This window comes from Diceros bicornis, chromosome 18, assembly GCF_020826845.1.
Source record: "Diceros bicornis minor isolate mBicDic1 chromosome 18, mDicBic1.mat.cur, whole genome shotgun sequence".
Taxonomy (NCBI): domain Eukaryota; kingdom Metazoa; phylum Chordata; class Mammalia; order Perissodactyla; family Rhinocerotidae; genus Diceros; species Diceros bicornis.
Window position 1 is genome coordinate 62315889 of NC_080757.1, and position 22729 is coordinate 62338617.

Here is a 22729-nt window from a genome sequence, read left to right on the forward strand (position 1 = left end):
AAGCCCAGTCTCAGATGATGAATCTACTTAGATGCAAACGCTATCAGTTTTTGTTTCCTAGTTTCTTCTCTTTTCAGAGGATTGTCAACATTTCCGGTTCATTAAGTTTTATTTGTTGTAATTATAATGAATATTAAACCTGTAGTGTGACGACGTCTTTACTTTAGGAGCACTCAAGGATTGGGGAATGAGCGTCAGCTCCATGGGCCACTCTCGAGGGAGGGGGAGTGACCCCGTCAGCACGTGCAGGGTGATCTCTGAGACTTGTCGCAAATGCACACGTCAGGACACCCTCTCCTTCCCTCCCCACAAGCACGTCAGAGGACCAGCCTGTGCAAGTACCTCCTCTGCTGTGTTAGCTCCATCTGCCAGGAGGGGAGGGTAGGGGACCAGCCACAAATGGTCTCCCTGCACACCTTTTAAACTGTAGGCAGTAGAAAATGTGATCTTGGAGAAGCGCGTCATTCAGCATTATGTCAGCGCAGAAGGAGCTGTGGAATTCTGAACCACCTCTGAGGTTATTGTTCAGTTCCGAGTGTCCTGTCAGGAAAAGCACATCCGGCCGTCATGATGTGAAATACGGGAAAGATTGGATGGGATTCACAGACATTAGCTATATTTCACACACGTTTAATTTTAGGATCTGCCAGACTGTCGGTGTGAAAGCAGAAGGGAGCCCGGATGAAGTTGTGTGTAGGGAGAACATTTCCCAGATTTACTGCACGCTGCTGGACTGCCTGAGCGACTACACCACTGACAGCCGTGGGGACGTGGGGGCGTGGTAAGGCGTGTTCTTTAGTCCCACAGCCCCTCTCCCTCTGTGTCTCAGCGAGTGTCACGCAGGTTAGAGCTGGGGCATTTCCTGCCACTGCCCGTGGCCCACGTCCAGTGTTGCTTCTACCTGGGCAGTCTCCCACTCGCTGTCCTGCCGCCACCATCCAGCCTGGGCCGTCGTTCTCAGGACAGCAGAGCCTCTGGCTGCCCGGCCTCTGCTCAGTCTCTCATGTGTGTTTCTGCTCTTTACTGAGAAAACAGTCACTTCATGAAATACGAACATGGTGCTGACTCCCTCGTCTAAGCCCCAGTTTTGTTTTTTTTTGTTATACATGTGTGTGTGTATATATATATATATATTTTTTTTTTTTTCCAGGAAGAGTGGCCCTGTGCTAACATCTGTTGCCAATCTTCATCTTTTACCTTTCTTTCTCTCCAAAGCCCCAGTGCACAGTTGTGTGTCATAGTTGTAGAGTTGTAGCTCTTCTATGTGGGATGCCTCCTCAGCATGGCTTGATGAGCAGTATGTAGGTCTGCGCCCAGGATCCGACCCAGCGAACCCCAGGCAGCCGAAGCAGAACGTGCCAACTTAACCACTAGGCCACCAGGCCAGCCCCGAAGCCCCAGTTTTGACTTAATGAAGTTCATGCAAACCAAGCCCCAGCTGGCTGTCCAGAGTGAGAGGGGTCCCAAACCGCTCTGGAGAAGGGCAGAGATGGGCCCTGGGGATCGTGCTGTGGCTGATTTTCCAGGGCCTCAGCTGCATCAGTCCCACCTGATGGAAACCAGACCTCAAGGGTCTGGGAGAAGCCCTTCGGTTGTGATCTACCTGGGGAAGTTCTAAATAGCCAACCCTCTGCTGAGCTGAGTGAGGCTGCTGACTCCAGCCATGCTTGTGGCCGGAGGCCGGCTTGTGTTCATTCTTTACTCTCATATGGGCAGTTGTCTTCTTTCCAAGATTTCATAATACTTTTCTGTTTACTGTAAATAAGAGACCAAGTGGCTGTTGTTGTGGATGAGTGTTCTCGTTCGTGTTCTCTCTCAGGGTCTCTGTGGATGGGTCGTCAGAGGACACCTTACTGTGGGAAGAGCACAGAAAAAGGTGTGACTCACATAGAGTAGAAGTAGTTCATTTTTTTATTTGGAGGATGGAAAAAGAAGTTAAGCTTTATGTTAAAACTTAAAAGAAAAAAGAAATGAATGGATATGTTGTCTCATATTTGGCAAGTTTTGGCCCCTATTTCCCTAGATATTTTCTTGTCTCTTATCTCACTCTGATATCCTGTCACCCGGTAAGACCTCTTCATGATGTCCCACAAATCCTGAAGCCCTATATTTTTTCAAAGTTTTTCTCTCTTCAGTTGTGTGAATTCTATTAATTTAGGTTCAGCTTCATTGGCTCTTTCCTTTATTTAATCTCCACAATGCTATTAAGTTCCTCTGATAAAACTCTAATTTCGTGTTGTATTTTTGTTAGTAAAATCTCCCGCTGGGTCTGTGTCTGCTGCGCATCCTGCCTTTTCACCGTCAGGAGTGTCCCCTGCCCTGCCGGCTACTCGCCTTCCTCCACTCGTCCCGATGGTATTTGGGGGACCGCGCATGTGTCTGCAGGGACTCGGGCAGGGTTCACTGGGGTCTCATCAGAACCCTGTGGTCCTCGTCCCAGGCGTGGGGGGCTCTCGAGGGGCGCCACACGCCTCTCCAGCCCCATGTCCTCGGAGAGGCCGTCCTGAGATCGGTTGCTGGCTCTCCGGGTGCAGCTGCAGTGCAGCCACGTGACCCCTTTGCTGCCCTGTCTCGGTGGGGCAGCACCTCTTGGGGGCTGTGTTGGTGACAGCGGTCTGACCCAGCAAGGGCTCGCTCATCTGCCCTAGACAGTGGGCCGCTCTTCCTGGTTCTTTGTGTGGCGAGTGGTTTTGGAGCAGGTCCTGGATACAGGGAGGGTTTTGTTGTGGAGATTCTGGCCCGTGTCATTTTTCCGGAAGCTGCTGGTGGCTTTCAGCAGGCAGCAGACCTGCTCTGAACACAGAGCCACCATCTCTGCCTCGCCTGATGTGGGTGGCCGCTCACGTTCTGTCCAGTCGGCCGTGTCCTGATGGAGATGTGGGGCGTGCTCCCACGTGGACGTGGGGTCCCCTTCTGGGGCGCGCCCCTTTAGGGGACCCCCTTTGCTCTCGGTGTCCCTGGTTGTCCCAGACTCTGCCTCACAGTTCAAGCCAGGACAGTGGGTTTTCACTGGTGTTTCTGCATTGCTGTGGCTGCCCTAGAGCAGAGGAAAAATGAAACAGAGGGGAAGCCCCCTGGCCATCACCTCCAGCTCCACCGTCAACCCAGGGGCTCAGGCTGTGCTGTGGCTGTGGTGTCGGAGGGGCTCCTCCTGCCCTCCGTGGATTCAGAGTGAGTCTGGGTCCTGCAGTGCTGGGGCCTCTTAGAGGCTCCAGTCACCTGTGGAGAGTCTCCATCTTTTTCACTTGTTTCCCTCCTCCTCTACTGTTCTTCAGCGTGTTCCTCGGGGTTGCCGTCAAGACTGCACATTCGCTCCAACGTCATGTCGTCTTGGGTCTGTCTGTGTCATCTGCTCTCTCTGTTTTAGCACTTGGTCTTTTTTTCTTTTCTTTTCTTTTTTTTTTTTTAACATTCCTTGTAATTTTTTTGTGTGTGTGTGAGGAAGATCGGCCCTGAGCTAACATCTGCCAATACTCCTCTTTTTGCTGAGGAAGACTGGCCCTGGGCTAACATCCATGCTCATCTTCCTCTACTTTATATGGGATGCCACCACAGCATGGCCCGACAAGCGGTGCGTTGGTGCGCACCCGGGATCTGAACCGGTGAACCCGGGCCGCCGCAGCGGAGTGCGCGCACCCAACTGCTTGTGCCACCGGGCTGGTAATTTTTTACTAAATCCGGAAATGGTGAGTTCATATCGTGGAGTCTGTGGGTTGTGGGAGTGGGATTTCCTTGCAGCAACATCAAGCCCATGTTGTGTGGGCGGTCACCTCATGCCCCCCTGGGCTGGAGTCCCCCTCACTCCTGTCCACACCCTGGGCTGCTGTGCCCACGGCCCGAGGAGGGGCCTCCTGGGCTTGGACCCCAGACTCTTTCTTCTGCACCTGTCTCCTCCCAGCTCACCCTGTGCTTGCCCATCAGGAGCTGGCGAGGGCCCCTCCTCTGTGTCCCGCTCCCCAGCCTTCCCCGTGAGAGCTGGGCTTCCACGGGAGCACTCTGTCGTCCCACCTTCCATGCCCTGCCTGCTCCCTGGCCCCTCCCCACGGTCGTGGGTGTCGTGTTCTGAGCTGCGGCTGGTTGGTGGCCCAGCCTGGTGCCTGAGCTTGATCGGCTCCCATCAGCCTGTGTCCAAGCAGCCCCACCCCTGCACGCGGCTTCTCCCACCGGGCCTCCCAGGGCCCGGGTCTCTGTCCGAGCCCACCCTCTCATCCAAGCAGCGCAGGCTGTCTCTCTGGTGCACGGCCTTCACTCGTTGGCAGGAATGTTGGTGTCCGGGCCTGTGGGACCTGCTGGCCCTGGCGACACGGGGCAGTGCCTGTGGTTCCCGTTGTCCGGCTGTGTCCTGCCCAGGCCGGGTGCACTTGTCCCAGGTTTACAGTGCTGCTGTCCCTGTGGAGTTGGGCCCGGAACAGTGTGGGCTCAGGTTTTCTAATTGTATGAGCGTTGTTTCCTTGAATGTGAGCTGACGTGGAGCAAGTGTGTTCAGAGTGGGGAGATGTCCTGACCTGGCGGGATGCAGGCAGCAGCAAACGAGAGCTGCTCTACCAACGGGATCCAGCGAGAAACGTGTAGAGTGGGTGTATTTGCATTTAAAGGTTCATGAGAAAATCAGTGCTGTTTCCGCGTGTGCCCTTGAGGCAGAGTATGCTGGGACCTGGCGTCTCTCCGCAGGTGTCACACGCGTCTTTGTTGTACGTAACCACTCGAGAAAACGCTCCCTGAGGAAAGGCTGCCAGATACCTGAATTGTTGCTTAGACGTTTCCCACTGAAGTGTGATTTTCACAATCTCCAAGATCTGAGTGTGGCTGATGGGCCACGTGCGCCTGGGGTGGGAGGCCGGCTCCTCATCGCCCCTCGTCCCCCGCAGGGTCCGTGAGGCCGCCATGACCAGTCTGATGGACCTGACGCTGCTGCTGGGGAGGGACCAGCCGGAGCTGCTCGAGGCCCGTGTGTGAGTGTGACCTCCCCGCGTGGGAGACTCTGCCCTGGCCCTCCCTCCCTCCTGACGCCACAGCCTGCAGCTCCTGACCAGGCCTCCCGCCCCAACTGGCGCCTCCCTGGGGCTCAGGCCTGTTGGAGGACAGCCAGCCTGGGGGGGCCAGGCCAGGGGCTGCTGCTTGGCCTAGGGCTCCTGCGCCTGAGCACCTGCTCCCACGGGGGACTGGCCATCCCCACCCAGTGGTTCCTTGGACCAGGGCTGCCTCGGGCACCACGCTTGCCTAGGGTCCTGCCCTCTGCTGCCGATGTCACTGAGGCCTTGGTGGAGACAGTCTCCTGTCCTTAGCCCATCCCCCCCCAGCCCCCTCTGCCCCCTCTTCTTATCCCCATCCTTCTCTACCTCCCCAGCCCCTGAGGTCCCATCACCACCCGCTGCCCACCCCAGAGCCCTGTCTGTCCTTACTGCTTCCACCCGAGACCTTGGGTGTCATATCAGCTGGGGAGTGGGGTCCTGACCTGCAGCCCTGGTGGCTGCTGTGCTGAGCTGACAGCCTGCACTCTTGGTTTGCAGCTGTGAGCGGGTCATGTGCTGCGTGGCCCAGCAGGCGAGTGAGAAGATCGACCGGGTCCGTGCGCATGCTGCCCATGTGTTCATGGCACTGCTACACTCTGATGGCCCTCCCATCCCGCACCTGCCCCACCGAGGAGACCTGCAGGAGCTCTTTCCCAGGTTTGGAGCTCTGTGTGTCCCCGGGTCTCAGGGGTGGGGGCCATGGCCCTTCCAGCTTGCCTGTTCGCCCTCTTGCAGGTCCGACGTGGCCTCTGTGAACTGGAACGCGCCATCCCAGGCCTTCCCTCGCATCACCCGTCTCCTGGGGCTGCCCGCCTATCGCTACCACGTCCTGCTGGGGCTGGCTGTGTCCGTGGGCGGCTTGACGGAGTCCACGGTGAGGAAGCATCTGGCCTGGTCTCTTCTTGAGGAGAGCAGCTCTGTGTGGGGGTCTGCTGGGAGCTGGGGCAGTGTGGGAAGTTCCATGGCATGGCGGTGTCTGGTGTTCTCTGGGTGGGAGCTAGGGGTGTGGGAAGTGCGTGCTGGGGGTCTGCTGTCTCCTTCCTTCTGCTGGTTCTGTCTCGGGAATGTTTGCTTTGGAGTCGAGGGGGTCAAGGGTCCAGCTCCTGCCCCTGGCTTTGCCCTCCCAGGCAGGGTCCCTGAGGTGTTTCCTCTGATGAGAGAGGACTGACGTCTTCAGTGGGAAACTGAGTAGTGGGACTTTCCATTTAGGAAGATCTGACACGCACAGAAGTACGAAGATGTTACAATGAACTTCTGTTTCCCAGCACCGTTGTGGTGTCAACGGTCTCAGCGTCAGCTGTCTTGTCCCCTCTTCTGCCACACACAACTCGTACAGTCCGTGTGTCACCATCACATTTGGACTCGGTCCGCCAGCCGCTGCTTTGACTCTCTTTCCGGGGTTCTTTTTGGATAAGTTTTTGTTTGCTGCTTGCGTTTCCTTACTCTGTCCTCACCTCTCTGCTGGCTTGGCGTCCCACGTTCCCTCACACACTGTAAATCGGACCCTTGAAAAGTTGTCGTGTGCACCATCATGGGGGTGCATCTGCTTCTTCTCGGCCCCACTCACTGGCAGACGTTCCTGTTGGAGAACATTCCTGCTGGGGGGCTGGCCCTTCCCTGTTTTCCATGGAGATGGCATCTGTTTAAATTTCCTGCACTTTCCCTTTAAGCTCCTCGGGGTGAATGCCTCTAGTTTTCACTGATGGGTTCTTGTTCTCGGGAGATGATTTGTGGGGGCAGAATTCTCGTCCGAGGCTCCCCCCGCTGCTCCAGTCCCTTGTCGCTGCTGCGAGTGGCTGCTATGCCTCACTGCTCCTGTTCTGCTTCCCTTTGGCTGTTCTCAGGGTTGTCTCTGCTCTTATGTCCTGCAGTCTTGCTCCAGTAGGTCAGCACGGTCCTGTTGGGGTTCGTCGTTTTCATCACTTTTGGAGGATCCATGACCCTCCTCCTCCTGGGCTCCATGTTTCCTCCACGTGTCTTCTGTGTTCTCGTGTCTCCCTTCACATCCGGTCCGCTCTGTTCTTGAGACTTCTCTTCCAGTCACTACAAGTTTCTGCAGCTTTGTGTAATCCGGTTTTGAGTTTTTGGTTTCAGTAATTTTATTTTTTATTACCAAACATTTACTTTGTCCTGAATCTTTTTCTCGTGCTTTTTCATTGTAGGCTCATCTTTGTAATTACATTTTTGTTTTAAAGATTAATAGATGCATTCTCCTGTGTTCTGTGTCTTGTATCACAGTGTCTGGTCTGCACCTGCATCCTCACTTCTGCTAACCGTTTGCAGTGACTCGCTGTCTCAGGTGTTTGCCTGGGTGATGGTGTTGGTATTAACCTGGGGGAAGCTGCCTCCACACAGTTTGCTGTCGCTCCTGCCAGAAGCTGTGGTCAGCCCCCAGACACTGGGCAGGCTGTGGGCTTGGTCAGAGCTGGAGTCTTGGACGCCCCTTCTCTTTCTTGCCAGCTTGAAGCTGCTGGTGTCCAGCTTCAGGGACACCCTGGATCCCTGCTACTCCCTGCTTTTGGCTGCCTCCGTGTCTGTGTCCGTGTCCACGTGGGTCTCTCTGTGTGGGGTCTGCGAAGCCTCCAGTCTGCCCAGGCCCAGCTCCCGTGACGGTTCCTCTGCTTGTTTGTGTGGTGCCTGTCGGGGGGGTCTGAGCCCAGCAGCGCCTCAGGGATCTGCAGCTGAGTTTGGAACAGGAAGGTCTCAGAGCATCTGGTTGCTGTCAATGCCAGGCTCTGGTGACCTCTTCCCACGGATAGTCTCCTCCACGGTTGGCTCAGGGGTCATTCTGGCAAGTTGAGCGACAGCGTGTGAGAGCTTGGGTTGTGTCGCTGCCTCCAGAGAAGCGTGTCCGTTTCAGGGGTTTGCACTGTGGCTCTGTGCTCGTGCCCCGTCTGGCCGGGCGATGGCAGGATCCTCACACTGTTGCTCCGTCCTCTCAGCTAGTAGCAGACCTTTGAGTCTGTTACTGCGGCCAAGCCCAGGGCAGGCGCGAGGGGAACAGGGTCTTGTCGCCGTTACGAGAAGCGTCTCCGTCCTGCAGGTCCGGTGCTCGACGCAGAGTCTCTTTGAATACATGAAGGGAATTCAGGACGACCCGCAGGCCCTGGAGGGCTTTGGCGGGACCCTTCTGCAAGTCTTTGAGGACAACCTTCTGAACGACAGGTAAGCGGTGGTGCTCTTCATGATGGTTTCTCAGACCCCCAGGGTCTCGTTTGTTCTCACCAGGATTTTAAGGGACAGGTGGGGGAGACACAGGTGAGGAACATGGACATGGCCAGGTGAGGGTGTGCCCAAGCACATGGGTCTCGGGCTGGCCCATCACCCCCTGGGCCCTCCTAGCCTGCCCTTTGGGCTGGTGGAATTAGGGTTTTTGTACATCAGAAGTGAAGGTGATGGGCTGTGAGCCCGGAGGGAAGTGCGGCCCTTGCCTGTGTGCTCCCCAAGGTGGACCCTGGTCCACACATGCTGACATGACCACGACCACTGAGCAGGGGCGTTAGTAGCGTGCCAGGGTGGGAACATCATGGTGAGAAACGAGACCTGGGTTCTGAACATTTTTGCGCCAGTGTTTTGGTAACTGCTTTTCCATGAAAGTGGGGTGTAGACTGCACAGGCCCTGACCTCAGAATCAGGGATGTTTCCCACAGCCCCCAGAGGGGTTGTTCCTGGACTCAGTTCTTGGTTGTCCCGGGGCAGCCAGGCCCCTTGCAGTGGCATGGCCGAGGGTCCCCTCACGCAGGCCCTTGGCAGCCGTCCTGGCCGTAGGAAGCAGAGAGGCAGCTCTCAATGAATAGGAGCTCCTTCCGTGGAGGAGTGACGGCAGTGAGATGCACGTGACCTGTGCAGTTTGATAGATTTTGACTCATGTCAACACCCGTGAACCATCACCACAGTCAAGGCCCCGAACACATCCATCACCCCAAACGTTCCCTCTGGCCCCTCCCAAGCCCCCCACTCCTCACGGATCCCCAGCCCCAAGGCAGCTGCTGGTCTTCATACTGTCACTATAACTTAGGTGGCACTTTCTAGAATTTTATTTAAATGGAATCATGCCGTGAGTACCCTTTGTGTATCTGGCTCCTTGGGTCCAGCATACTTAGAGTCACCTTTTTTTTTTTTTTTTTTTTTTGTGAGGAGATCAGCCCTGAGCTAACATCCGCCAATCCTCCTCTCTTTTTTTGCTGAGAAAGACGGCCCTGGGCTAACATTGGTGCCCATCTTCCTCCACTTTATATGGGACGCCGCCACAGCATGGCTTACCAAGCAGTGCGTCGGTGCGCGCCCGGGATCCGAACCAGCGAACCCCGGGCCGCCGCAGCGGAGCGCGCGCACTTAACCGCTTGCGCCACCGGGCCGGCCCCTAGAGTCACCTTTTAATGCTGAGTTGTGTTCTGTTGCATGGTTACTGCACACTTTGTTTGTAGGCTGAGTTGTGTTCTGTTGCGTGGTTACTGCACACTTGTTCATAGGCTGAGTTGTGTTCTCTTGTGTGGTTACTGCACTCTTTGCTCATCTCTTGGTGGCATCTGGGCTGTCTGCAGTGTGAGGCAGTCACAGATGAGCTGTGGTGAGCGTCCATGTGCAAGTCGGTCTGGACACATCTTTCCTTTCCCCTTGGTGGATCCTGAGGAGTGGACTGGCTGGTCATATGGTAGGTGAATATTTAACCTGTTGAAAAACCGCCCAGCCGTCTTCCATGGTGGTTGTACCATTTTACCTTCCTGCTCATAGGGTCTCAGAGAACCAGGGCCACATCCTCACAGGCTGATGTGGTCTGTCTTTAATCTTAGTTGTTTTGCGGGCGTGGGCTCATTTCTCTCCCCACTGAGGATGGGGAGCATCTTCTCGGGGCTCGTGGGCCATCTGGAGAGCACCCCTGGTGAGGTGTCTGTCCAGGTCTTCTGCCTATTTGTTAACTGGGGGTGGCTTTTTCCTCACTGCTGAGTTGTGAGGTTTTCTAACATGTACTGGACAAATCCTTTGTCAGCCATGTGATTTGCAAATATTTTCTTAGTCTGTGGCTTCTCTTTCATCTTTTCACAGAGCAAATGTGATGAACTCCAGTTTATCTGCTTGTTCTTTTATGGATTGTGCTTTTTGTGTCATATCTAAGTAATCTTTGCCTAACTCAAGGTCACAAAGATTTTCTCTTGTTTTCTTCTAGAAGTTTTATAGTTTTAGGTTTTATATTAAACCTAAGGTCCATTTTGGGTTAGTTTCTAACCAATCCACTAGTTTGGGTTAGTATGTGATGCAAGGAACGGATCCATGTCCGTTTGTGGTTCTGTGTGTGGACATCCAGACCCTTTGTGGTTCTGCGGGTGGACATCCAGACCGTTTGTGGTTCTGCGTGTGGATGTCCAGCGCCGTTTGTGGTTCTGCGTGTGGACATCCAGCGCCGTTTGTGGTTCTGCGTGTGGACGTCCAGACCGTTTGTGGTTCTGCCTGTGGATGTCCAGTTGCTCTATTCAGGCTCTTTTCTGGGCTCTTTTCTGTTTTTTGATCTACGTTCTGGACCACCCTGCTCTGACCACTGGAACTCCACTGTGGCTTTGACCTCAGGTGGTGTTAGCCCTCCTGCTCTGTTCTTTCTCCCATAGTTGTTTGGGCTTTTCTAGATCCTCTGCATTTCCACTTAAATTTAGAATCAGCTTGTCGTTTCTACAGAACGTCCTGCCGGACTTTCCCTGGGATTGTACAGCCTCGGGACAGTGGACATTGACTGCCATTTCCCCTCAGAGCCCTTGCCTCTCCACTTGCCCAGCCCTCCCTCCGTCTCCTGTTTGGCCCCTGGTCTCTCACGGCTCCTCTTCTTCACTCAGGGTCTCTGTGCCGCTGCTGAAGACACTGGACCAGATGCTGGCCAATGGGTGCTTCGACATCTTCACCACGGAGGAGAAGTAAGAGTTTATTTTTTTCCCTTTCAGTGCTGCTTTACTGGTTAAGCCTTGTAGCTCACCTTTTAAAGGAAAAGTGATCAGATCCAGAGATGAGAATCTAGGAGATAATTTTCCAGTGGGTTCAGGGTCAGTTTTTATACACATTGGAAATGCCGTCAGGAAGCATTGGCTGCCCCACGAGAGGCTGGGCTGGGTGGGTGGGGGCTCCTGTTGTGGCACCTGCCTGCCATCCAGGTGGGAAATGGGCCTGAGCAGGTGAGGTGTCCCACCTGCCAGGGCCCCAATGGTCAGGGCAGTTGTGGACGGTGGACTAGATGGTGGATGGGGATGGGGGATTGCAGAGGGCCTGTGACTGTTGCAGTGATGGATCGGGCACTTTTGTGAGAGGAGGACTTGGGAGCCCACTAAGGACAGAGTGGGACATGGTGGGGCCGTGGCGAGGCTGGCTGGATGTGGGTGTGGGGAGTGGGTCAAAAGACTGTTTCCCATGTCCGCTGTGTTCGGGCTTTCTCGGCTGCCCGAGCACAGGGACACGTTGCTGCCCGCGTCAGCCTCCTTGTCCGTGAGCACCCACGTCCCAGGTCTCAGCGGCTGGTTTATCTCGTCAGGGCCACGTTTTCTTGTTTCTTGTGTGCCGATGATTTCTGTTGGACCTCACTGTCCCCCGTGGGTGGGCTTGAGCTTCCCTGTGGGCATGTTTCAGTGATTTGAAAACAGTTTTTAAACTGTATCAGGTGGGCCAGAGTGGCATTTTTCTTGCGTTAATTTTCTCCCACTACTAAGGTCTCTGCTGGCTGGGGCTAGATTTCCGAGCTTTCCACTCGGCTGGTGTAACAGTCAGTGTGTGTGCTAAGCAGGGGTCTTCCTGTCATCTTCCTGGGTGGTTCTGTCCCCAGCCTGGGGCAGTGTCCTTGTGCTCATGCGCTGACCAGGGCTCAGGTGAATCCTTGGGGCCCTGGGAAGCCCCCTCCCCTCTGGTGTTGTGCCCTGCAGACGGAGCGAACTGCAGACTCAGGTGCCCAGGTCCCCTCGCGCCCCCTGCGTGGGCAGGAAGCCAGGCAGTTGCAGGCTCACCTCACTTGCCTCCCCTGCCTCAGTGGTTGCTGTCCTTGGCCATTTGCTGTCTTGTGAGTTTGGTTTTTAGTTGGTTCAAGTGGGGCGTGAACCTAGTCCCTGTTACTCCATCTTTGCTGAGACTCCCCAATGCTTTTTTTTTCGGTGAGGAGGATTGGCCCTGAGCTAACATCTGTGCCCATGTTCCTCTACTTTGTATGTGGGACGCCGCCACAGCATGGCTTGATGAGTGTTGCGTTGGTTCATGCCCGGATTTGAACTTGCAAACCCCAGGCGAGCACAGCGGAGCATGAGAACTTAACCACTATGCCACTGGGCCAGCCCCCGCTCCAATACTTTTTTAACCTGATAACATCAAAGCATTTCTTCTCTCAAGTTGCTGATGGTGCATCACACTGACTTTCTTATACCTAATGTCAGAGCAGCATTTGTGGGCTATGCCCACCTGGCTGTGGGACCCTTTAGTGCATAACTTGGCTTGCTAAACATTCTGTTTAAGATCTTAACATGTTTCTGTGCTTTGAAAATTTCAAAATAAGATGGTGGGAGAAAGTATCTCCTGCTATGAATATAGCTCTCTTCATTTCTCTGTAGTTTTGTCAGTGTTTGCGTTATGTATTTTCAGGTTTTACATCTTGGCGCACACAGACTCAGGGTGAATCTTGTCGGTAAAGGGCCTTCATTCCTGGTGGGACTCTGTGCCTCGCACACCCGGTCTGTCGCGTATTCATTTGTGCGGCTGCACCAGCTGCTTCTGACTTCTCTCCTTTCCTGTTCTCCGCGTTCCCTCTGCACGTGTCTGTGTCTGGGCGTCTCCTGTGAGCAGTCAGTAGATCTGTGCACACTGGCTGAAGCCTATCTTTTCACGGGACCGTTCATCATGTCCCACGTGACCACTGGGTCTATGTCCGCGTGCGTGGGCTCTCCTGGCCCTGCCGGCCCCTCTCCCATTCCTCCTCCTCCATTCTGTCCGTTAACGGGGTCATTTCCATCTCCTTCACGTGCTTGACTGGGACTTTGTCCTCTTTTCTGCTCCCCACCAGGTCACCTCCTCGGAGTTCATTTTCAGCATTTTGTCCTCTTCCTGGACAACACCAAGAGTGTTAGGACGCGTCCTGTGTACTTCCCTGCGGTGGCAGGACATCATTGTCAAGTATTCTATTACATTTATATTTTCACTTATTGCTGTTTTGTGCAGTTAGTGTTTGTTTTAAGTTAAACACGTTTTTACTACTTTCTTTTCCCTCATTACCTCCTGCGTCTTGTCCCCCACCTCATCTGGGATCGTATTCTTTCTGCCTAAAGAACATCCTTTAGAATTTCCTCCAGTGAGGTCTGCTGGTGGCAGTGCTTTCTGATTTTATTTTATTTTCAGAGGCTACAGAATTCTAGGCAGCTGTTTTATTTCGGGACTTGAAGAATATCTTTCCACTTCCTTCTGACTTGTCTCCTTGCTTTGAGAAGTCCCCTGTGAGTCTGGGGTCTGACTGCACCCCACGGGAGTTGTCTGGGTTTGCCTGCCTCCTCCTAAGGTTTTCCTGTAGTTGTCACTCAAATGTGTCAATTCTCTCCCTATATATATCTGACCAGGAATTTGTTGAACTTGAATCTGTGGCTTCGTTTGTTTTCATTTGTTCTAGAAAATTCTTACCATCATTATCTCTTCAGCTTAGACCCTGTTCCACTTTGCCCTCCCAGTTCTAGGACTTGCAATGCAAACCACCACGGCCCCTCCCCACTCCGTCCTCAACCCTCCACACCTCCCACTCTTTCTCCTCTCTCTCTCTCCCCCATCTGCTGATTCTTTCTTAAGACATTTCTGATCCACTGCCCATTTATTTGTGCAGTTCTTACTTCTGGGTTTTGGATTTTTTCAGATGTTGTCCCACTTTCTTCCTTCCAGTCCCTCTGACCTTTCTTCTGCCCTCCTGGACGCAGTTCTGCCGTCGTCCTGTGTGTTCTGGTCTGCAGTACTCATGTGGAATTTCTGTAGTTGCGACAGCATGTGGTGTGTGTGTTCTCATTTGTCTGGATGCTGCATTTGTAAGTCATCTGTAAAAGCAGGTGAGGGTCTTTTCCAGGCATTGAGGGGGCGGTGGCAATCTTGAACCTCCCTGACCCACGTTCGCCCCGTGGGGGTCTCTGGACTGTCCAGGTGGCCACAGCCCATGAGAGGCTGGTGCACGCCTCATCCCCTCTCTCCCTGGGGGCAGCCTTCCAGGTTTGTTGGGTCCACACCTTGATCAGGACCAAGCTTTGGGTCTTGTCACTGCTGGAGGCTGAAAACAGCATTGCTCAGCTTCCTCTGGAGAGTCGTGTGGCCTCCCGGTTCTGAGGAGCCCCGAGTGCCAGCTCCTCTCTTGGAGCTGAGGTAGGCAGAGAGCAGTCTCAGGGTCCAGGGAAGGCGGTGCCGTCACTCTGGGGAGATGGTGGCAGAGGAGAGTGGCCGGCCCTAGATGCGTGTTGATGCAGACCAGCAGGTCTACTGGCAGATCAGACGTGGTGTGAGGGGCTGAGGCAGCTGAGGATGACCGCAGCTTCTTGGACTAGCAGGTGGAGGGTGGAGGTGCTCCTCGAGACAGGAAGACTGGATGAAACAGGTGTGGACCAGAGACGTCTGGAAGTCCAGCTGGAAGACTGTCCTAGCCCGGTCGGGCTGCTACAGCAAAACACTACAGACTGGGTGGCTTGAGCGACAGAGATCAATCCCTCACAGTCCTGAGGCTGGAAGTCCAGCATCAGGTGCTGGCCGATTTGGTTCCTAGTGTGCAGGCGGCCGCCTTCTCGCCGCGTCCTCACATGGCAGAGAGAGCATCTCTGTGTCTCTCTTATGAGGGCACTAATGCCATCACGGGGCTCCACAGGACCTAATCGCCTCCCCAGGCCCCACCTCCTAATACCTTCACATCAGGGGTCATGGCTTCAACATATGAATTTTGGGGGACACAAACATTCAGTCCATAGCAGAAATGTTTGGTTTGAGATGCTTATTAGATCTTGTCCAGAGGAGATGGACTTTCAAGGCTGGAACTCAGTGGAAAGTCCTCAGAGAATGGATGTTATGTGAACTCATGAGGTCATCAAGGGAGTGGGTATAGACAGGTGACCAGGGGAGGGGTGTAGATCGAGAAGGGCCCTGATGGAAACTGGGGTGCCCTACTGTTAGGAGGATGGTGAGCAGAGGAGACAGCAAAGCCACTAGGAAGCAGGCAGAGTTGGAAGAGCTCGGCACTGCCACAGCAGGGCTGTCGATGGTGTGTACCGAGTCGTCACATAGGCTGAGGATAGCAGTGACCATGGCCCTCAGTGACACAGTGGTCATTTGATCCTTGACAAGCATTTCAATGAGCTGTGGGGGGAAGTTGGGTTCAGGGAGGGGTGGGGACCAGAGAGGGACACTGACAGCTCTGAGTGACAGTGAGGACCTGGAGGGGCAGGCAGGGTTGAGAGGTTGGTGGTGCCAGTGGGTGGGGAGTGGACGGTGGTGCCAGGGGGTGGAGAGAGGCTGAGGTCCACTTTATCTAAGAGGACAGGAGAGTTTCCCTGGGACCATTTTTGGTTGGGGGAGCTACTGTCCACACCGACCCTGACATAGCGGTGGCCTAGCATGGTGGCCACTTCCTGCTCGCTGGGGGAGGTCCGTCCTGTTGCCTTCACCCAGGGGCCCAGTGAGACGAGGCTCTGCCCCCAACTATATTGTAAGGTTGCCTGGGCAGCCTCCAGCCAGCTGATGGGGAAGAAGGAGCCATAGGGTTACTTGGACCTACATGTCTCAGCCCATGTGGCACATCCAGACCTGGCGTGGGGCAAGGGGGCAGTGGATCCCTGGCTGCAGCACCGCAGAAGAGGAGTGTCTCCATCTCAGTGGGACCCTCACTGGCCTTAGCTGCCCTGGCCCCACGTTTACCTCAGCTCACTGACCACTCAGCCTCTGCTGTGTCTGCACTTGCCCCCTCCGGTTGCTCCCTGATCCTCTGGGACCTGGGGGTGGGGTGTCCTCTCCCTTGATCTTGGGTCGAGCCTGCTGGGTCACAGCACATAGTGTGCAGGTGCTCCCGCTGGTGCTGGCACGAGGGTGGACCTGCTCCCGTCCTGGCCGCGCCAGGAGTCGGCCTGCCCTCCTGTGGAGGGGCCCTGAGGACGGGGAGGCACGGGGAAGGAAGGTGGTCTGAGGGGTGTCCGTTCTCCACTGCACTTGTAAAGGAACTGGCTAACGTGACCTGGCACAGCGTCCCCGAGGGATGTGGCCCTCTGGTCATCTGGTGGCAGCTGTGTGTCATGAGCTGCACTTGCTCCCTGAGAGCTCACCTCTGACGATGTGCCTTCCTTCCAGCCATCCCTTCTGTGTGAGGCTGCTTGCGCTTTGTAAGGAAGAAATCAAGAAGTCCAAAGATGTCCAGAAGCTGCGGTCCAGCATCGGGGTGTGAGTTTTGGGTTACCTGCGGAGACGGTACAGGGAGGGGCTCGGGGGAGAGAAGCGGAGTCAGAGTCACGAGGCTGCATCATGTCGTGGGGGTTGCCATCAGTTGAGAACAGTCCCAGTGACAGCCGAGGCAGCCCAGCCACGTCCCCCAGAGCAGGGAGCCCTGCCCTGACCACCCTGTGGCCTTGGTGATGACCCCGTGGACATGGGCCTGTTGGGGGAGGCTCACGACAGCCTCCTGGAAAGGGGGATGTGCATTTTGTCAGGCTGTCCTCTCATGAGGCAGGTTTTCATAGAAACAGACCTGATTCCTGATACTGGAGATCTGGCCGTGTTGTTCCAGGTGCCTCCACTCGGCAGAGTGACAGTGGACACTGAAGCGGGGCCCCGGGCCCGACCGCACATCTGCACTGCTCTGTAGGGCCCTGAGGCTGGGTCAGCACGCAGCACCTGCGGGGCTCTGGCAGCCTCCCGTCCACTTGTGCCCGTGGGCACCTGGTCAGGCAAGGGTCTGGGATGTCTGCTCCCCCCGCTGGGCATCCTGGCAGCAGGCTGGTGCCACTCACCTGGCGCTCACCTGTGGTCCCTGCAGGTTCTGCGGGATGGTGCAGTTCCCGGGGGACGTCAGGAGAAAGGTCCTCCTGCAGCTGTTCCTTCTGCTCTGCCACCCATTCCCCATGGTGAGTGGCCGTGTGGTTGGCCTAACAGCCGGCTGCTGGCCAGGGTTCCAGCGGGCCCATCCTTGGACTTCCCCACGGTGACACTGTGGTCACGCATCATGACCCACTCCATGGCTCTGGTTCTGGGAAGCTGGTGCCGGGTCAGGGCTAGGTGCTCCCTGGCTGTGGGCGGGTGGCTGGCTCTGGAGTGGACGCTGGGTAGGGGCTGGGGCCCTGGTGGGGACAGGACCTGTCATGAGCGGGCGGGGTGTTCTGCCCACATGGGCGCCCTTCGAGGGGCAGTGTGACTTATCTTGGTTCACGGAAGCGGCTCCTGAGCGCGGCGCAGCCTGCGTCCTCCTGGGCCAAGGTCCGCACGCACCCCTGGAGGCCCAAGTCCATGAGCCTGGGTGCTAGGGAAGCGGAAGGACACTCAGTGAGTGCCCTGCACTGGTGGGACTGCCAACCTCTGACCCCTGATCCCCTCCCGGCTCTGCCCCTCCCCACCCTGCCCACAGTTTGTCCGCCACCACCCCTGGACCCCGGTGGGGACCCTGGCTTAGGTGATGGGGCTGCACTGGGATCCTGGGTGGGAGTCTCACACCGTCGAGGTCCTGGGCCGTGGTTGGGGGCTCCTGGAAGACCCCAGGCTGAAGTGGCTCAACCCACACCTCGGGGCAAGGCCTTCACCCCAAACCCCCACTCCACCCAGGGGTCAGGTTTCCTAGAAATTCTGTTCCCCTCTGGCTGAAAGAATACTCTCCAAATAACCCACATGACATTTTCCTAAAAGGTGAGAGTAACGTTTCACTTAATACAGTGGTTCTCAAACTGGGTTCAGGGACCAGCCGCAGCACCCCCACCCTGACTATCAGAAGTGCAGGTTCTCAGGCCACTCTCACCTGCCGCCTCAGGAGCCCTGGAGTGGCCTGGGGACTGAGACCAGACACTCTGTGGATTGTTGCTGCAGGCACAACTAGAGAAGAAAGCAACTGAGGGTGCTTCTCTGATGAGGAGCAGGTTTCAGTGAGGCATTTCAACCATGACGATATGGCCTAGCCTGTTTGAGGCTGTCCAGCTTGTTCCTAATAAGGCTGCCACAGGGACAGCAGAGAACGAGGTGGCCCATGTGGAACGCGCCTCGTCTGGTTGTGGTTCCACGTCCAGTGTGGCCAAGGTCTCTTGAGTTAGGATCCAGGTCAGCTCCCTCCTTTGAACAATCTGCACTGGACACGTCTTTCAGGTTTTAGTTGGACTCCAGAGTCCTAGGGTACTGGGGTCCTGCCCGGCCCCGTGTCCCTGCTCCCTAGACAGAGTCCAGTTGGCTCTGCTTTGTGTGTCTCGGGCCTTCCCCTCCCATGCATGCGCTCGTCCTGTCCAGATCCGGAAGACCACGGCCAGCCAAGTGTATGAGATGGTGCTTACCTACAGCAGCGTTGTGGGCATGGACGTCCTGGACGAGGTCATGGCTGTGCTCAGCAGCACGGCCTGGTGAGTGGCAGGCCCCTTCCTATTATCCTGGGACACGCGTCAGCTAAGCCATCAGTTGCAGCCTTCCATTGCGGCCTCAGCTCTGGGTCCTCCGAGGAGGCTACAGTGGTTGTAACCGAATCTCTTCTTGCCTCCCCTGTCCGTGTTTCTGTAGTACAGGCTCACTTCCTCATGCCTGGAGAGGGGCTGGGCAGGCGGGACACAGGGAGGGGAGGGGCCGCCTCCTGGGGTGTTCAGGTGGGAAAATTTTCAAAGTGAAATTATTTTTCTCCCAAATATAATTTTTTTGTAAGTGAAAGATGGGTTGTTCTTCCCACTGATTGGTGAGAGGCTAATTTGTTATTTCTTTGTGGGCTGCTTTTTCATTAACTAATAACATGGCCGGCTCTGGGTGCCCATGGGAGCTGGTGCACCGTTTCTGCTGTCATTGGGGTGGAGGTCACTCTGGGGAATGGCATCTTCTGCCCCTGAACTGTGGCGTCACCAATGCAGTGAAGTGTGCAGCGAGGGAGGCAGTTTATCCCTCGGCGGAGTGTGCCACATGTCAGCCACGGCCCCAAGGGCGCAGAAGGGCATTGAGTGGCTGCAGCAGCTGCCGCCACGCCCAGACTCGCCCCAGGGGAGGGTCCTCGGGCCTTTGCTCAGTCTTGGTGGAAGAGGCCACATGTGGACATGTTAAAAAATCAAAAAGGATGGAAGGAAACAGGAAGAACAAGTTTTCTTCTCTTCCCTATCCCCAGATGGCCAGGTCCTTCCCGGGGCCACCAGGGCCATTAGCTTCTCTGGGGTCCTTTGAGACAAAGTTGGGTCTCGAAGTTTATTTTAGGCATAATTTCCTGAAGTGTCTGCTGGCTTCTTGGCTTCTGCTGGATTTGGACAGCAAGTTTGAAGGACATGTGTTGAGTGGGGGTCGGGAGGGGGCTGGTGGAGAAAGACACATGGACGGTATCAAGAAGCACAACAGGTAGAGCCTGTCAGCGCAGGTCCCACGAGCAGCACAAAACAGTAAGTGAGACAGTGGCAGACACGTGAGGGATGCTCTTATGTTCCAGGCACTGCACACACTCACGTGCACGCACACACGCATATCCATGTGTTCTTCCAAGTGCACACACTCATGTGCATGCACTCACACACACGCCTCTATGCCTACAAGGTGACCACTCTCCTCATCCCCCATTTTGGAGACAGGTTGGAAGCTCAGAGAGGTCAGGCAGTGGCCCATTCAGACACCAATGGTAAGAGGCCTTCGTGCTGATCCCAGACTGATAGTACCCAGTTGTGTTAGGGTCAGTGCACTCTGCTTAAACAGGGAGGGCATGCATGATACAGTCATCCTTTCCTCAAAATAGCCATGTTCCTAAAAGGGCTGAGCTTTCCATAAAGCTCATGCACAGCTGCAGCTCCTGGCCCTGGCCCGATGGCCTGGCTCCCCTGCTCAGATGTGAGAGACTGTGGCCTCGAAGGACGGAAAAGGGCTTTCTGGTTTCAGGGCTTTGTCAAGCTTTTCTAGGGACACGTTTAATCTCGAGGAGGAGTGAGTCCTGGTGAACATCTTCGTGGGGCCCACGATGAAAGCTCCAGATCAGGAAATGTGGTCTCAGAAGACGTGGATGTCTCCACTCGCTGTGAACAGCTGGAACACTGACCTGACCCCATACATCCTCAGGGCTGAGGATCCAGCTGACCTGACCTGACCCCATGCATCCTCAGGGCTGAGGGTCCAGCTGACCTGACCTGTCCCCATCCTCAGGGCTGAGGGTCCAGCTGACCTGACCCATCCATCCTCAGGGCCTGTCCTCTACGTCTGTCGAGAGAGTGGCAGTTTAAAGTGCTGTACTGATGACACATTTTTCTGTTGTGTTGTCAACTCTATGAAAACATGGAGGCACATTCTAAATCAGGTTCTAAAAGATTCAGCTTGAAAAAGGACAGTGAAGAGAGGCCTGAAACCATCTCCCCCAGTGGGGTCCCAGGGTCCTCCCTCTCAGTGTTGAGGTGGAGAGGGGTCTTTCCCCATAATTTAATCCCTTTGTAAATAAAATTCCAGATGACTTAAAAATTTATATGTATAATTTTTTAGTATAAAAAAATGCCCAGTATTTCTCTATGGTGTTGCTAAATTTAATTTTAATTTTTTTTTGTGTGAGGAAGATCGGCCCTGAGCTAACATCTGCCAATCCTCCTCTTTTTGCTGAGGAAGACTGGTCCTGGGCTCACATCCATGCCCATCTTCCTCCACTTTATGTGGGACGCTGCCACAGCATGGCTTGCCAAGCGGTGTGTCAGTGTGCGCCCGGGATCCAAACGGGCGAACCCTGGGCCGCCGCAGCGGAGCACGCGCACTTAACCGCTTGCACCACTGGGGTGGACTCTTTAATTTTTATTTTTATTTTTATTTTTTTTTTTTTTGTGAGGAGATCAGCCCTGAGCTAACATCCGCCAATCCTCCTCCTTTTTTTTTTTTTTTTTTTGCTGAGGAAGACGGCCCTGGGCTAACATCGGTGCCTATCTTCCTCCACTTTATATGGGACGCCGCCACAGCATGACTTACCAAGCAGTGCGTCGGTGCGCGCCCGGGATCCGAACCAGCGAACCCTGGGCCGCCGCAGCGGAGCGCGCGCACTTAACCGCTTGCGCCACCGGGCCGGCCCCCTAATTTTTATTTTTAATGAAAGTAATAAATGGTTTTCAAAGTCAAACAAAACTTAAAAACAACCCATGGATTAAAATCTGTGCCCCTTCCCCCAGGCAGCCCCCTTTCCCTTCCACGGGTTCTGGCATTTCCTGTCCCCCCGCCCCCGTTGGGCCCGTTTGGGGGCCATGTCTCCTTGTGGGGTACCTCTCCTTTGGGTGGGGCTCCTCCTCCTGCAGTTTCCTGAGACAGCCATCAAGGCAAAGCTTGGTGCAGAATCCACGCCTGACTGAGGGTTTGCCTAGGGGTGGAGTTCCGGGCGTGGCGCTGTCATCCCTGATTTCTCCTAGTCTGAGATGCCTTGGGGTTTCTGCACACCAACAGGAATCTACTGAGAGTGTCAAGTCGGTGGCAGGTTTAGCTGTGAGCGAACTGACCCTTCTTGTGGCTGAAGCAGCCCTGCCCTCTCCTCCCCAGGGACTCGGAGCTCCCGCTTGTGCGAGGCCAGAGGAACCGCCTGTGTGACCTCCTTGGAGTGCCCAGACCACAGCTGGTCCCCAAGGTAACTGCACGCCCCCTCCAGAGTCTGGAACATCCTGGGTCCACACTGCCCGCCCACAACGGAGTCTGGAACATCCTGGGTCCACGCTGCCTGCCCCTCTCCCCGTTGGGGCCCACACAGGCTTTTGGGACCCTCAGAGATGCAGAGCAGAGGCCAGCGGGCATGTGCACCCCCCATTCCCGAGAACCAGGCCCCCAGGAGCCCCTTCCCAGTCGCTGTTCCTTCTGAAGCAAAGATAAAGAGCTGCTGATCCTCACGGGTGCCAAGCCTGCTTCTGCGTGCCTGCTGCTCCAGCTTGCCCACCCGCCCCTCCGACTCCCTCTCCCACTGGCACATCTCAGGTGTGTCCTGGTGTGTGTCCATGTCCAGGACAGGCCGTCTGCTGGGTGGGTGGCCATGCAGCCTCTCTAGCCCTCAGAGGAGGTGGTATTGCCTGAGCTCTTCTCCCAGACATGGCCTCCCTCATGTTGGAAAAGGCCTTCTCGGTGCCGTAATCTGGTCCTTCTGTGTTTCCACCACTGCCACCTCCCTGGATGCCTGCCCCTTCTGGGGACTTTGTCATCCTCCAGGGTCTCCTAGGGCCTGCTGGTGTCTGCCCACTGAGGTCTCCGTTTCTAGGGCCTTGGCGTGCACATTGTAGCTGTGGTTTTGAGGTGGCTGGGCCCCAAGCTGTTCTTCTGGGTTTTCTGTAGTCAGTGGGAGATTTCAGCCTATTTTGTATGCACTTGGCAGAGAATTGGGACTTTCTCTTCAGTCCGTCAGCTCTACAGGGACCGCAGTGGAGGTCACAGCAGCCTGGACTTGATTGATTGCTGGGGACTGAGTGAGCTCTCCACCTCGCCGCCCACACTCCTCCTCCTCGTCCCCCTCAGCGGTGTTCCTCTGGACTTGGGTTTGAACCCTGGCTCTGGAGAGACTGTTTTTGTGCTTTTTATTGAGGAAGCCTGTCCATGTGGAAGTGAGCACTGGT

The 22729-nt window shown here is 55.4% G+C and overlaps 1 protein-coding gene and 1 long non-coding RNA gene across 8 annotated transcripts in view; one reads left to right on the top strand and one right to left on the bottom strand.

Moving 5' to 3' along the window:
- The window catches only part of TBCD (tubulin folding cofactor D), a 203592-nt gene that overhangs the window by 177395 nt on the left and 3468 nt on the right, over positions 1-22729 (top strand). For 6 of the 7 annotated variants that reach the window (XM_058561973.1, XM_058561974.1, XM_058561978.1 and 3 more), the window contains 10 exons: positions 641-781; positions 4869-4952; positions 5511-5669; positions 5748-5886; positions 8056-8177; positions 10838-10915; positions 16323-16412; positions 17005-17092; positions 18453-18562; positions 21675-21759. In XM_058561973.1, coding sequence (XP_058417956.1) covers positions 641-781; positions 4869-4952; positions 5511-5669; positions 5748-5886; positions 8056-8177; positions 10838-10915; positions 16323-16412; positions 17005-17092; positions 18453-18562; positions 21675-21759 — 1096 coding nt within the window. Of the gene's footprint in view, positions 1-640; positions 782-4868; positions 4953-5510; positions 5670-5747; positions 5887-8055; positions 8178-10837; positions 10916-13892; positions 14113-16322; positions 16413-17004; positions 17093-18452; positions 18563-21674; positions 21760-22729 lie in introns of those variants that run through there. The other variant, XM_058561977.1, reaches the window with a different exon arrangement.
- LOC131417904 (uncharacterized) lies at positions 1717-16753 on the bottom strand. Its single transcript, XR_009222774.1, has 3 exons — positions 16298-16753; positions 15575-15716; positions 1717-1853 (listed from the first exon to the last, which is right to left on the bottom strand). It is a non-coding gene; the product is annotated as an uncharacterized LOC131417904 (long non-coding RNA).